Source organism: Argiope bruennichi, chromosome X2 (assembly GCF_947563725.1).
Source record: "Argiope bruennichi chromosome X2, qqArgBrue1.1, whole genome shotgun sequence".
NCBI classification, from domain to species: Eukaryota; Metazoa; Arthropoda; class Arachnida; order Araneae; family Araneidae; genus Argiope; species Argiope bruennichi.
Window position 1 is genome coordinate 19,621,290 of NC_079163.1, and position 15,520 is coordinate 19,636,809.

Sequence of the window (15,520 nt, forward strand, 5' to 3'; positions counted from 1 at the left end):
TGTGATCATATAAAAGATTTCTGCCCCAATTCCCTAGTAGCACACATATAATGTACAATATTGTATGATATTAAACAATAATCGTAATATTGCATCATATTGTTGAATATTAAATGATATAATACAATAGAGCACAATATTGTATAATATTGTAAATGAGGATGTGCTACCTGGGTTAGCGATGTATTAGTGCCGATTCCGGTTATACCTTAATACTTATGTTAAAATGGTAGAAGTAAAAATGGATGATAGGTGGGCAATGGCATTTGTTCTCAGAACACGGATATATTGGTTATCAGCCAACAATCCGTCAAAACATATCAAGTCCTAGTGTCATTCAATGACCTCTTATGTAACACTTTCTATGAAGTCCTACGTTTGGTATATTTTGGACTCGTAGAAGAGAAACCCGATGGCAAGAAAATCTGAGAACAAGTGGGCTTTTATTTCACCTTCTTTTGACTCTCTTGTTTTTGAAGTTTTTATAGATTTGGCAAAGACAAGAAGAGCTGCAAAAAAGGTGTCGAGTCTTCCACCATTCATTTATTAAATAGGCGCCAATGCTGGCAAGAATAACACCATAAATTCCAAATAACAAAACTTAGTATACACTGTTTTCACTTGAGCTTGAAAAGAACTATCATTTTGAAGCTTATGATTTGTCCCTTCTTAGAAAACCGGAGAAAAAAGTATTAGCAGATGGGAAAAAAAATGCTGACTTGTTCGGGATGAATTATTATAGCGTTTCTCTTTAATTTTATTGGAATAAAGGGTTGTGTTTCATTTGTTATGAATTATATTTCTTTTTCTTTCTGTTTTTTTCACTGAAGCATGTTTTATTTCAGAACAAAGGAGATGCTTTATTAAAAACTTTGTAGTAAAATTCTTGCGATAAAAAAGCTCATTACGGACAAAGGGCAGAAAATGATTCAGTCTTCTATTGCGGCATTGGAACACTTCAAAGCTGAGATGAAACATGTCAAGTTCAACAAAAATTAAAGAGAATAATTAAAAAATCAAATCAAATTTTTTAAATTCTCCTAAGTTTTGAGTTTATTTGATACTTTAACCGAATTTCATGAATATTTCGAATCTTTTGTTAATGTGCCATTAAACCTTTATCAAATCTTTGTTTCCCATATCATCTTAATGATTTTAAATCATATTTTTTAAATTTTTCTTTCGTATTAAACTATTACTGATTAGGATTATAGGATTTATCACATCTTAACAATTTGCATGAAATAATAAAAAGCTTCAATTTTAAATACATTTTATTAGTTAAATATTTTCACCTTATGAAATTTTCTGTTGTCGAAATTTGTGACTTATTAAATATCTCAAAATTTTACTAACAAAAGTCTGCATTATTTCATTCTCTGTAAGAAACAAAATGCTAAAATATACGAGGGTGGGAAATTTGTGGCAACTATATAATCAATGATGATAAAGCATAAGTACTTATTTGAAAATTTTATTTTTTTTAACCCAGTTAATTGCTGAACCAGTCACGCGGATGTTTTGGATGAAGTGATACATGACTTCAAAAATATCTTATGCAGTTTCGTAGACGGTACCATGTAGTGACTCCTTCATATGTTTAGAATAAAATAAATTTTGCCTTCATCCATCAAGATGTAATGTTTCCTTCAGAATGTGCTTTACAATTGCTATGATACACCATTCTGGTACCAGAGAAGATTTATTCCATGATGCATCGTACCATGGCTAAATATATAGTACATCGTATAATGATGGACTAAATGTATGGTATATTGTTCTATTACCATACATTTTCTGCGCTGTCTAATATATACTGTTGTACTACTCGTCACAGTACATGCATATGAATACGGATGGACGAGTCTATTTATTGAGATAAACTATAATTAGAATAAAGTAGCTAATCAAGTTGATTTCATTTCATGTCATGCATACAACTTAATTGCTGTTATTAACTTTCCAAATTTGAAATAGTTATACGAATTAATTTTTAATAAGCCATGCTGAAAATCCAAATTTTGAAATGAGAGCATTTAGCGTCCATTATGTATTTGTTAATTCCCTTTAATATATCACGTATCGGAGAGTACCATACTTGATTATTTCTAACCACGTGAGATTATAATCTTCAATAGATTCCTCTCCCAACTAAATAAAGCGAAAAAAAAAGATAGTTACGGAGAGAAATTTGTGCTACTTATCTGTGCGAAAATTATTTCTATCTTGAAACAATCGATCATAGTGGATTACGCGAAGAGCAAAAACACTGCAATCTCCCACAAAAATCTCTACATGGAATTTTCAGAAAGGAATTATATGATAAAACTAACCTATCAATAACCTCGTTATGATTTGTATAATAAAGTGCAGAAATATCGTTGGCCAAATTGGAGCAATATTGATTATTATGTAGATCAATTTAAGTTATTCACTAAGTTCTTCTTTCATTTATTTTCAATATTTTGATTGCCTTCATTTTTGGATATATCCCAAAAATGGAAATTATAACTCAAACAAGTAGCAAAAAAGGCAGAATAAATTTTCATCCATAAAAGTTCGGTAGTTTTATGACAGCTGACACTATTCGATGTGTTTATTAAATTTTTCGCAACAAGTTACTTTCTCAAAATTGAGTACATTCATTTTCAGATTTTAAGTATGAATAAAACGTATCGATTCTTCCTATTATTATGAAGTTATTCCATGGGTTTTGTAATATCTTAATATTAAAAGCGCAAAAATCGATTAAGGCATTTTCATGAATTTTTATTTTTTACAGTATTCTTCGAATGTCTCGAGTAAAATGTAACATCTGATGACTCATATTAAAGAGTTTTCGATTTTTCTAATCAGAAAACTTCATTTTTTATTAAAATTTTCATATCAATTCTTCGAAAAGTTTCAGAACAGCTTTGTTAATTTTTTATGTACTGTTTGCGTTGTATTTAAGAGACAGTTCTATTTCAGTTGTATGTGTTAAATGATATTCCAGCTCTGAACCTACACAAACAATAATTGTAAACAAGGTAAACTATTATGACTAGCTTGTTCTATTTCATTATAAACGGTTGTTAGAATAGTATAAATATTATATTTTTAAACGAACAATTAATGTATACATATTTATATCGTGTATCTCGGAAATGGCTCCAACAATGTGGATCAAGTTTTTTTTTTATTATTTAGATAAAGTTTTGCTTTCTAAGTTTATCTATATAGGTGTCTTTCCTAAAAAAATGCGATTTTAATAAAAAAAAACTTTATTTTATAATTAACTATTATAATAAGTTTATTCAATTTCCGCTTCGAAGTGTGAGCAGTGCAATATGGTGGTCAGAGCAATATGGCTGGCACGTGTTTCAGGCCCTCAGTTCGAGTCGCGCTATTTGTTTTATTTTTTACCTATGCATTTATATTTAATATTTTTGCTCTTTAAGTTTGTCTATATAGGTGTATTTCCTGAAAAAACGCGATTTTGCACACATAAAAAAAATATTTTTTTAATAACTATTAGACTTTTTTTTATATATGCTCTCATGTTGACAATGTTATATAGCGCATCTCGAACCCAATTTCACCATTGTAAAACTGAGTGTAAATTCAAAAATATAAGTAACGATAGATAAACTATAAAATGAATACGGTAATAAAGCAGATTGTTTCAAATAGCATGTTAAACTGAGTGCATTCATAATTTTTTTTTATCTAAATGACAGCTCATATGTAGGTAAGACTGAAAAATATTCTTATGTCATCAGTATGTAATTCATATCTAAATATTTTCTCAGAAAAAAAGACACGATTTTCCAAAGAAAAAAAAATTCCGAGCTAAGCTTGTCTCCCTGATACTACATTATCTATGTAATTATTAAAGAATTGTTTCTGAATTACAGAAAATAAATAAAAAACATATTTGGTTGTGTAATATGCTGTTAGCCAAAAACAAAACGCTCACTTTTAGAAGCTTATTTCAAGGAATTAATTACTTATCTAAGCATTAGATAACGCAAGAGATATCTCCTTGTTTGTTTTAGTTAGTTTAACGTCATGTTACATGAAAACTAGTTTGGGACGAACTTCGTAATTTTTATACAAGGGGTTTATGAGAAAGGCATTACTTGAAACAATCCCTCATCAATTTCCACAATGTACAAAGGAAGTATGTTTGACCTAAAATTTATTTAACATAATAAACTTTATCATTATGTAGAGGTACGAGACTCTTGATTACTTCATTATGATAGAGATAAAAATAATAGACCACTTTCGGGAACAGTTAATTAAATATTTTCTAAGTTCCATATTTCACAAGACAAAACAAACACGAACACGAAAACACACGACACTCACTTCGAATACAATCTAATAATGATTCCCAAGAAGGATCATGGGAAATATACCTGATGTTAATAATATAACGCCATCTGTTGCATCAATAGACAAGATAGCAGAGATGTAACTGCTACAATCAGAAAATAAGGGTAAGGATAAGAAATATGTCCTGAGTTGAACACAGAGAATATTTCATCGTTTGGACAAAATACTATTTATTATTACAGATAAAAAACACATCTGAAATATTGTAACAAGCAATAGCTTGAATCTTGAAAACGGGCTTAGTGTCATCAGTATTCCGAGAATAATCTCTGTCACCAGTATTACTAAGAATCGCTCTTTTCACGAGCGCTGCACAAAATCGTTTCTGCCACTGCTGATAAATGGATTTTACTGTTTACAATAAAATAAGTTTCATCATTTTTCTGGAAGAACGATATATTTATTTAAAAGCTTTTGTACTTTCACTCCTTGAAATATTACGAAAACGCCTAACATCAAAGAACATTCTTTGGAATATTGCTTCATATAATGTATACAGATGCTTTAGTAACTTTGCTCTAAGTAATCAGTGGAATGGCATAACCACAAATTTACAAAATTTGAACAAATTAATTGTTTTAAGTTTTTTAGAGGGGAAAAAACAATTAACTTTGTTTTTTTTTCTTCTTGATTTTGAAAATATGTAAATAAACTTGTATATTTTTGACGATAATAAATAATGTCTAAAGATTGATTCCAAATAGCCATTAATCATAGTATGTTCTGAACCAAGCAAAAGGATATACTTATTCATATTTCGCTAGTTTTTAAGTAACTAATCGTAATAAAGTCTCAAAAAATGGTCTTGGGTTTTATATTACTTCTTTGCTTATTTTTTTAAATATTTTCCGAATGTTTTTTTTAATCGCTGTTCTCTTTGCAACCATTTTGAGTAAATTTTTGTGTCTCTGCAATAAATATATATTTTAAGCAATGTTAAATGATAACTATTTAGAAGTTCTGTATTCATGTTTTATATCGTGTTTCACAATTTAATTAATCCGGTTTAAAATAAACGTGAATGATTTCTATTAAAACTTATCTGATAGGGAAGAAATATTAACGATACAATGAATAAATGTTAAATGCAAAAAATTAATTATCACAATTTTAACTCAAATTATTCAATGAAATTCAATACCTTTGACATTTGCATGTTCACAACAGAGCACATAAAAGTAACTCATCCTGCAGTTTTTAATAAAAATATCCATCACACTCAAAATATGTAAGAAGTATTTATGCAATTTGCTTAATTGTTATTGATAATGATTATTGCATTTATAATTTTAATCCTTATTACTCAACCAGAAGTTAAATAATACAAAATGTAATTTTAGAAAAAATTAAAATGTTATAATTAATCTTTTTAATTCTTCCTTCTGACAGGTGAGCCAACTGAAGTGCAGATAAAGATATCTGTATTGAATATCAATTATGTTGATGAAGAAAAGCAAGTAAGTTACTTTTTTTAGCATTGGTTAGATCAGGAGATAAAGGAGACTATTTTGTGTTAAATAAATTATTTTTAAATGAAGACTACAACAAAAAGTTTTCAAGATTAATTTAATTTATTTTGCTTATTCCTGGATATTTCTTAATTTACTTTAAGAAAAAATAATTTTTGAAAAATATTATGAATTTAGTGTATTTAGAAACAATGATTTTTTTTTCAATTGAAGTCTTAAAATGTATGATTTTAAAATGAAATCACATACTTTAGACGAAGATAAACTTCATATATGCATGCATTGGAAAATAAATAAACAAGACTTTCAAAATTGCAAATACAGATTTCTCTAATTTTACACTGGTTTCAGAATTCGTTGCTTCAGATAGGATCGAAAGGCAATTGAAACAGTTTTCTTATTACATTTTTTCTTTCAAAGAACAACCTTTTATTATTGTAATAAAAGTAATAAAAACTAATCAGTAATAAATACAATAAAAAATAATCAGTAATAAATGTAATAAAAAATAATCAGTAATAAAAGTAATAAAAAAGATAATAGTCAGCCAGTAACGCTCAGTAATAAAAAAAAAGAACAGTTGTGATTTCAAACTCTGAAGAAATAATAGGCTTCTGTTAAAATAAAAAAGGCAAAAAATTTTTATTTACGGCCTCTTTTCCACAAATCTAAATAGTACAGAGTGATTCCAAATTCCTGGTACAGACTTGAAAGGGAGGTAAAGAATAGAGAGGAGAGAGATATTTTAATGAAATGAAAATTTCAACCGTGGTACATTTATTTCAAACTATCATTTATTGTACACGAATATATGGGCGCAAGTGACGCAAAAAATGAGATGATCAGAAAGAAAAGCATTTAATGACGGCACCATTGACAAGTGCAATGTTTACAAGAACTGTTCGAAATTGCGTCCACTAACAGCAAAACATGCTTGACAACGCCGGTGGAGCGATGCCCGGAGATGTGACATATAATGCCAAAGATGCCAGGTATTTTACGTCCACGGGCAGTAGCTGTTCATATTCAAGCAACAAGACTCTTCAGATGTCCTCAGAAAAAGTAATCGATGTTCGATAAATCAGGAGATCGCGGTGGCCAAGTAACTGGTCCACCACATTGCTGTTAAAAATGTCATTAAAATATCTTCACTGGTGTAGAAGTTAAAAGCTAAACATCTTGGTTCAATTGGATTGAGATACCCTGTGTTTATGACTAAATAATAAATTGCGACCTGGGTTTCCTATATGAATATTATTCGTACCCCAGTTCTGTACCTTCTCTCTAAATTTGTGCTATGAATTTGGAATCTTCCTGCATTATGAACCAATTTCTTATGAAAAGAATTATTGTCTTTGCATTTTTTTCATCTTTAATTCTTCGGTTTATTAGTATATTGCATATATTTTTCATTTATAAGAATAAAAATTTTCATTTATTTATTTATTTCCATCCTAATAGGCATTTGGAGTGGATATTTTTTTCCATCAAGTCTGGAACGATCCTCGGCTTCGAATCCCTCCGACTCACAATACGACTCGCTTGGTTCTTAACAGCAAATGGAGAAACAACTTGTGGACGCCTGACACTTACTTCAAAAAATTAGTAGATGGTAAAGTGAATGATATTATCATTCCTTATAGCTATATGGTGGTGGATAGCGAAAGCACATTGTTTTTCGCTTCAAGGTAGGTTCAGAAACTTAATTTTATGTTCAGAAAAATCAAGTATCTTCCATCGAATTATTCAATTTAGTTGTTTTCGGTGACACAGAAATCGCACTTATTACTATTTGTCGAATGGCAACAATCAAATGTAACACACCATCATATGAATTTCAGACTGCTTCCTAGAATGTTTTTACAACTTCAGTTATTAATTAATTAGTTAATTTCAACTAACGTTTCGTTTAACTAATTAATGGAACTGTAAAATACTATCAGAATTTTTCTGAAGATGATTCCCCGTTTTACCGAAAAGTTCATTCAGTAAAAGGAAAAAAGATATAAAAAGTTTAATCGAGCGCAAAAATAGGCTTAATCGCCTCCTTACGAATAATTCTAGTGATTTCCTATGAAAACTGATATTCATATCTTCCAAAACAAACAAACTTCTTGCAAAGATAGTTTTTGTTATTAATGCAAGACAAAAATTTATCATTTTCGTACATTTTTTACATAATATTAACAATATTTTCAATTCACTGTGGTACATTATCCATAGTGATATTTTTAAATGCTACGATGAAATAAAAACTCATTCAACAAAACAATCAGTCGCATGTTTTTATCAATCATTAACTTTTATATTTTTATACCTTTTAATTTGGAGTATACTGATTAGATTGAATTCATGTTTTTCAATTGTATGAAAAAAATAGGTGAAGGATTTAAAAAAAAAATGCAATCTATAATAATTATTTAATAAGCCAAAATGTCAATTATGTGGGGCGAACAAACTGGTCGTCAAAGGAGGCTAACTTAAAATACGAAAAATTGGGCAGTGCAACTAGAAAATTTGAATATTATTAAGGTGTACGTACACACTTGAAGATTTTTTTTTAAATTTTGATGTTAAAAATCCATTTTTTCACAGTAGGTTATTAATATATGTTTAAACTCATTTCAATGAGCAAAAAAATAAATTACACTAATTATTAATTAATTAAATAATATTTAATGAGCTAATTAGACAATTTTTTGAAACATGATATCTTAAATTCTAATTTGTACAGACACACAATTATAGTTGGAAATTATGCCTCATATTAGTCTTCATGTTGTATGCCTCAATCAAGTTATAAAAATTCATAGTTTTTTTTTTTACAATTTTTTCATCAACGATGAATAGAAAAAGCGAGATTTTTTCTGTAATTTTAACATTTAAACAGCTATTAAAAATTTATTTCTATCAATATAACTTTGATTGAGGCACAAAACATCCACTATTTCATACAGATTATTTTGATATATAAATAACTATATTTGGTTAATTTCTTGTTGAGTTATGATTGTTTGAATGAAGCAACATAGTGGGAAAATATCATTCTTCATAAAATGAGTTTTAAAAACATCGTAACTAGAGTTTTCAATGAAAGCACCTCAAGAAAAATAATTATAACTCGAGAAATATTTGGAATATTGGCAACATCCTGATATCGTTTGAAAGCTAAAGAATCAGAGAACATTATTAAGCAATAAAAGAATATTCGATATTTTGAACGATTTTCGAAGTTTTAAGTGTGTACATACACCTTAAAATATAAATATGTAGATGGCCCGTTATGTAAATGCAGCTTGTATATTATTAAAATGGATATACTTTCAATTTAAACGACGTATTTTTCTTGAATTTAGTTTTTATAGTTTACGAACAATATGCTAGCTTTAATGATCACGAACAATATGAAAAGCCTCGATACTTTTTGAACCGACTATAAAAGACTACTTGCTTTTTAATACTACAGAATATCTGCAAGATGGAAATGATGTTTGATTGTAAAACTGCCTATCAAAACTTATTTTAAGGACAACAGCGAGATTTCCTCTAAAATCTTCTTCAATTTTCTTCCTCTAAAATCTTTTATACCTTCTAAAAAGTATAAAATATTTAAGACAATAATGGGTTGGCAATAAGAAAAGCACAATCAGTATGCTTTTCTTATTAGTAACTCTTCTAGATTATGAACAAGTAGCACTTTCAAGGCTAACAGCATTTTTGCATAATTTTAAAGAACTGTAGTTGATAAGGCACAATCTCCAACACGAAAAAAAGCATTGAGTGATTATGGTCATAAACTTCATTCAGCTGTAACAAATTATTCCCATGTAAACCGATCCTTCGAAAACATGTTTCCAGAACTGGAAAAACCATTACAACGAATATCCAAGAGCTTAGTCAAGATTCAGTCTAGCGTGAGTAGAAAATTGAAGAAATATCTAAACAACATGGTTTTAGATGCAAATTCTCTGGTTCAAAAAGTAAACCTTCCAAAATAACAAAAACATCTTAAAGTTTTTTAGAATTAAGATATTTTATTCATAATCTTGTGTACAATAATATCTCATTTGAAATTTGGTAAATACCTGATTATACATTTAATAACATAACATATTATATGCTTTAAAGAAAATTTTGCATTTTCTTTGAACCTCAGAATTAAACAAGAAAGCTTTTGCAACTAAAAACAAGCCATCTAAAATCGGGCATTTTATAAATATGCATATATATATATAAATTGGAAGCCAATATAATGTTCGAATTATGAAAGTACCTGGAAAAAATAAAATAGTTCGATCCTTTTTTCTTCGAAATAATGAGGGGAAAAAAGGATTATTTATCAAGTATTAATCTTCCAATTTTTGGAAAATCATTTTAAATAAACTTAATTCTTTTAATCGTGAAATAACAATACTATATGGGAATCTTTCTTTTTCCTTGTATTTGATTGTTTCTCATAGCGCCTATTCGCATAACATAATGTTTTGAATGATTTCCACGACTGTCTTATGTGAGGATGGGGTCTGTTTAGCATATATATATATATATATATATTTAAAGAATTTGAGAAAAAACATTAAAATGGATTTAATTCTTCTTACTTTGAACTAACAGTGCTCCTACGAAGTTCAAACGCATCGAAAAACCCTGAAAATTCAGTAGTAGTTGTTATTGTTGACGGTGGTGGTGGTGGTGGTGTGTGTATGTGTATTGGTTTATATTTAATTTTACTTCTTTCATATTTGTAAAAATGGAATTAATGGAATGAATTTTATTTTTGATTCACTTACTGATCGCTAGAAGTGTTCAATTCTGTTCAATTATGCACTTTTAATAACAACACAATATTTCATTATTTTCAAATTGAATTATAAATTTATCGATTAATTTTAAATACGTTTGAATTCATATAAAAGAGAGTAAATTTATCGATTAATTTTAAATACGTTTTGAATTCATATAAAAGAGAGTAAATTTATCGATTAATTTTAAATACGTTTTGAATTCATATAAAAGAGAGTAAATTTATCGATTAATTTTAAATACGTTTTGAATTCATATAAAAGAGAGTAAATTTATCGATTAATTTTAAATACGTTTTGAATTCATATAAAAGAGAGTAAATTTATCGATTAATTTTAAATACGTTTTGAATTCATATAAAAGAGAGTAAATTTATCGATTAATTTTAAATACGTTTTGAATTCATATAAAAGAGTGTCATCTGACTGAGAATTTTAGACATTTTATTTTAAGATTTTGTAGCCATTATAATCACTAGTTATGAAATATGTTAAAGACTAGAAAGGAGAAAAAATATTAAAATAAAGAAAATTTTAAATACGCGCTTTCATGAGAACATTAAAAAAAATTAGAAAATATTACTTTTTCTCGAAACTTTCAGATCAGAATAAAAATTTTAACTGCATGTACTGAAAAGAGAATTATTCAAAATAAACTGAAATTTAATCCCGATTATGTTATATCTTACTATTTGATATTTGGGTTCGGGGGATTTCTTTCTTGTTATATTCATTACGGCTCAATTTCTTTTTCGCCTTATTTTCAGGTCCATATACTTTTATGATTTTTGTTTTGGCCTCCAGATGGATAAAAAATTATTCAACTTCTCAGCATACTGATAAAATACGAAAGAATTTTTTTTATCTTAATTAATAATTACTTTAGATATTTTATATCTACGGCATTAGAAACATTAAAATTTTTTAAAAAAAAGTATTTGCAATTCTTTTAGAAATCTCTAAATGAATGACAGTGCAGTTTGCTTTTGTATGCAAATAATACTGTAAAATTTTCCATTATAAGAATATTTTTTAAAAAAATTACAAATTCAAATTTAAATAAATTTATTTTATTGATATAAACTACATCCCATCATGCATAAAGTAATTTATACTTAAATTTAATAGTATTAATTCACATAATATATAACTTTCATTATATAAATCTGCAAAGAAAGATACATTGAGATTTAATAACATCTTTTAAAAATATAAAATACACTTTGAAAAAAGAAAGTATATCCATCAAAATACGCATAAATGAAGTCGGATAGGTCATATCAATATTTTTATAATTTTTACGAACAATATGAAACTCTTTATTGTTTATTTGTAACATATTTGATTATGAAGTTCCATTTCTTTACATTGGAAATTCCTTAGTTTATCAAAGAATCTTGTCCTTCCTAGTATTCATTGTATTTATAATGAAAACAATCATTTCCAAACACGTTGTAAATCAGATCAGATCTCTCTTCCATTCTTTCATTAAATACTTTTATTGACTTTCAGTCATCAGACGATTTTCCTTGATAGGATTTTTATCGACATAAAAAAATGCAGTCAATAATTTTTTTTTCAGATCATAAAATTAATTTCACAGTTATTTATCGTTTGCAAGTTTCACAAGGAATATGAAGTTGCAATGTTAAATTTCCAAGGTTCTTTAGAGAATCTTGCATTTGATAGTATTCATCGCTTTTATGATTACGGAAAGTTTAACAGATGTTATATATCTAATTTATCTTTAATTCTTTAGCTTAATATTTTTTCTCAAATTTCAATCAACAGACCATTTATTAATCCATTACCTACAGTATGATTAAAATCAACTCTATCATATTTAGATCAAATTTATTTAGCTTGCATATGTTGACGAATATGAATTATCCTTTTTCCATCAGGGAAATTTGAATTTGCTATTATAGTATTTATAATGAAGACAATCAATTCTAAAGACGTTGTAAATCAGATCTTTTTATTTCTCTTCCGTCCTTTTTTTAAATTTTTTTTCTTGATATTCAGTTATCAGAGGACTTTTCCTGATTGGAATTTTGTCCACATAAAAAAATGCAGTCAATAATTTTTTCAGATCATAAAATTAATTTCACAGCTATTCATCGTTTACATGTTACGTAATGAAGTTCCACAGTTAAATTTCCATGGTTCATTAGAAAATTTTACGTTTCCATCAACCATCATGTGAAAATGAAGGAAAGGATTCAAAGATATTGTATATCTAATTTCTTTCTAATTCTACAGCTTAATATTTTTTTTCTTAGGTTCCAGTCAACGGGTCGTTCATCAATTCCATCTCCAGTATGATTAAAATCCACTGTATAATTTTTTTTCAGATCAAAGTTATTTAGCTTGCATATGCTAAATTGGCAAATATGAAGTTCCTTTTTTCATCATAAAAATTTACATTATTATTCATTGCATTTATAATAGAAGCAATCAATTCCAAAGACATTGAATATCAGATCCTTTTATTTCTCTTCCATTTCTTTCCTTAAATTATTTTTCTTGACTGCAGTCCTCAGACGATTTTTTATTGTATTTTTGTCGACATAAAAAAATGCAATCGTTAATCTTTTTTTCAGATCATAAAATTAATTTCATCAAACGATTTTTTATAGTATTTTTGTCGACATAAAAAAAGGCAATCATTAATCTTTTTTTCAGATCATAAAATTAATTTCACAGTTATTTATCGTTTTCATATTACGTAATTAATATGAAATTCTGCTGTTTAATTTCCATGGTTCTTCAGAGAATCTTGCATTTGATATTATTCATTATTTTTATGATTACGGAAATCGGCTTCAAAGATGTAATATAGCTAAGTTCTCTTTAATTTTTCCGCTTGATATTTTTTCTTAGATTTCAATCAACAGGCCGTTTATTAATTCATTACCTCTAGGATGATTAAATTCCACTCTCAGGTTTTTATACCAAGTTATTTAGCTTGCTTATGTTAAATTGACGAAAATGAAGCTCCTTTTTTCATCAGAGAAATTTATATTTGCTTTTATTCATTGAATTTATAACGAAGACAATCAATTCCAAATTGTATATCAGATCTTTTTATTTCTCTTCCATCCTTTCTTTAAGTTCCTTTAGTTAACTTTCAGTCATCAGAGGATTTTTCTTGATAGGATTTTTATCGACATAAAAAAATGCAATCAATAATTTTTTTCGGATTATAAAATGGATTTCATAGTTATTTATCGTTTTCAAGTTACGTAATGAATATTTCCATGGTACTTTAGAGAGTCTATTATTTATCACGTTTATGATTACGAAAACCAGTTTTAAAGATGTTATATATCTAATTTTTCTTTAATTCTTTCGCTTAATATTTTTTCTGAAATTCCAATCAACAGACCGTTTATTAATTTATCACCTCCAATATGATTAAAATCTAGTCTACCGTTTTTTCAGATCAAAGTTATTTACCTTGCGTATGTTATATTGACGGATATGAAGTTCCTTTTTTCACCACAGAAATTTACATTTGCTTTTATTTATTGCATTTATAATGAAATCAATCAATTCCAAAAACGTTGAATATCAGATCCTTTTAATTTCTCTTCCATTCTTTCCCTTAACATTTTTTCTTGGGATTCATTCATCAGACCACTTTTTCCTCCATCACCTCCACTGCGGAAAAAATCCACTCGATCATCTTTTTTCTCAGATCCATCTTCTTTCTCCATCGTCTTAACATTTGCTTTCATGTATCCAAAGCTCGTATGTTTCAGAATTCGTTCGATTAATTCCTCGTTGCCTTCCAAATCGAGCCCCAAAAACTTAGCTATCAATAATAAACCAGTGCGGGGATCCTTCTTCATCTTATCAAAAGACAATAACAAAACATTTTCATCATTTTTATGTTCGTACCACGATAAAATGTGATCAAAATAATCGCCATATACGCATCTGCCTTTCACAAAAGCGTCTAATAAATCATCGAATTTCAGGTTCACTGTGGTTATTTGTCTCAGGAAATGGTAGTAAGACACCACTACATCAAAAGGATTACGGATAATTGTGATATATCTTGTTTTTGGATTATGTGGTGTCATGCTGTAAGGTAAGTGGTACTTTAATACTCTAGGTGATGGAAGTGTTTCAACTATTTCTGCGCCACTTCCTTCCATATAAGGTATTATTCGACGCATTTCTGTTTGTGATGGGGGTTCTTTGCCGTCGTTCAAAATTTCGTAGACAATGTACTGGATCCAAGTGGTGCCCGTCTTAGGATAAGTAGAAATGATGATATCATCATCCTTTGGAGAGTAATCAAGAGCACTTTCAATATTTTCTCGAGTGAAAAATTGGGAACAAGGGAAATCCAGGCCACGAATATTTTGGCGATTTATCTTCGCTTCTGTAGACATCTCGATTTGCCTGAAATTGGAGTGAAAAAATGAGTCAGTTTTTATAGAAATTTAAACAATCAGGATTGGCAAATTACGAGAAATGCAAGTTCGTTCAACTTTATTGAAATATTGTGTTGATCATAGGAACTAGGAAAAAACATTTAAAGTCACGGGAATTTACTATTTAATAAATCAAAAGAAATTTTATAATAAACCTGAAAACTCAACCCAGGATAATAATCAATATTTAAGTACATCAATATATATTTTTAAAAAATATTTAGCTTTAAAACACGATTATCAAAAATTTGTTTGATTACTTATAATGCTCTTACCAATATTTTATCACAAGATTAAAGGAAACAAACAACTGTAAAATAGTTTTTTTTCTTACACATCGTCTTAAGTTATTGTTTTCCTGTGTTTTTGCCATTCGGATCAGTTTGCTTTTATTCAATTTGATTAATATTCCATTTTAAAACTT

At 28.0% G+C, this 15,520-nt stretch overlaps 2 protein-coding genes across 4 annotated transcripts in view; one reads left to right on the plus strand and one right to left on the minus strand.

The window, feature by feature from the left end:
- The window catches only part of LOC129959651 (glycine receptor subunit alpha-1-like), a 140,803-nt gene that overhangs the window by 106,142 nt on the left and 19,141 nt on the right, over positions 1-15,520 (plus strand). The window contains exons 3-4 of the mRNA XM_056072539.1: positions 5,770-5,837; positions 7,311-7,537. Coding sequence (XP_055928514.1) covers positions 5,770-5,837; positions 7,311-7,537 — 295 coding nt within the window. The remainder of the gene's footprint in view (positions 1-5,769; positions 5,838-7,310; positions 7,538-15,520) is intronic.
- The window catches only part of LOC129960072 (amine sulfotransferase-like), a 73,098-nt gene continuing 69,406 nt past the window's right edge, over positions 11,829-15,520 (minus strand). For all 3 annotated transcript variants that reach the window (XM_056073154.1, XM_056073153.1, XM_056073155.1), the window contains exon 2: positions 11,829-15,064. In XM_056073154.1, coding sequence (XP_055929129.1) covers positions 14,203-15,054 — 852 coding nt within the window. In that variant the 5' untranslated portion in view covers positions 15,055-15,064 and the 3' untranslated portion in view covers positions 11,829-14,202. The remainder of the gene's footprint in view (positions 15,065-15,520) is intronic.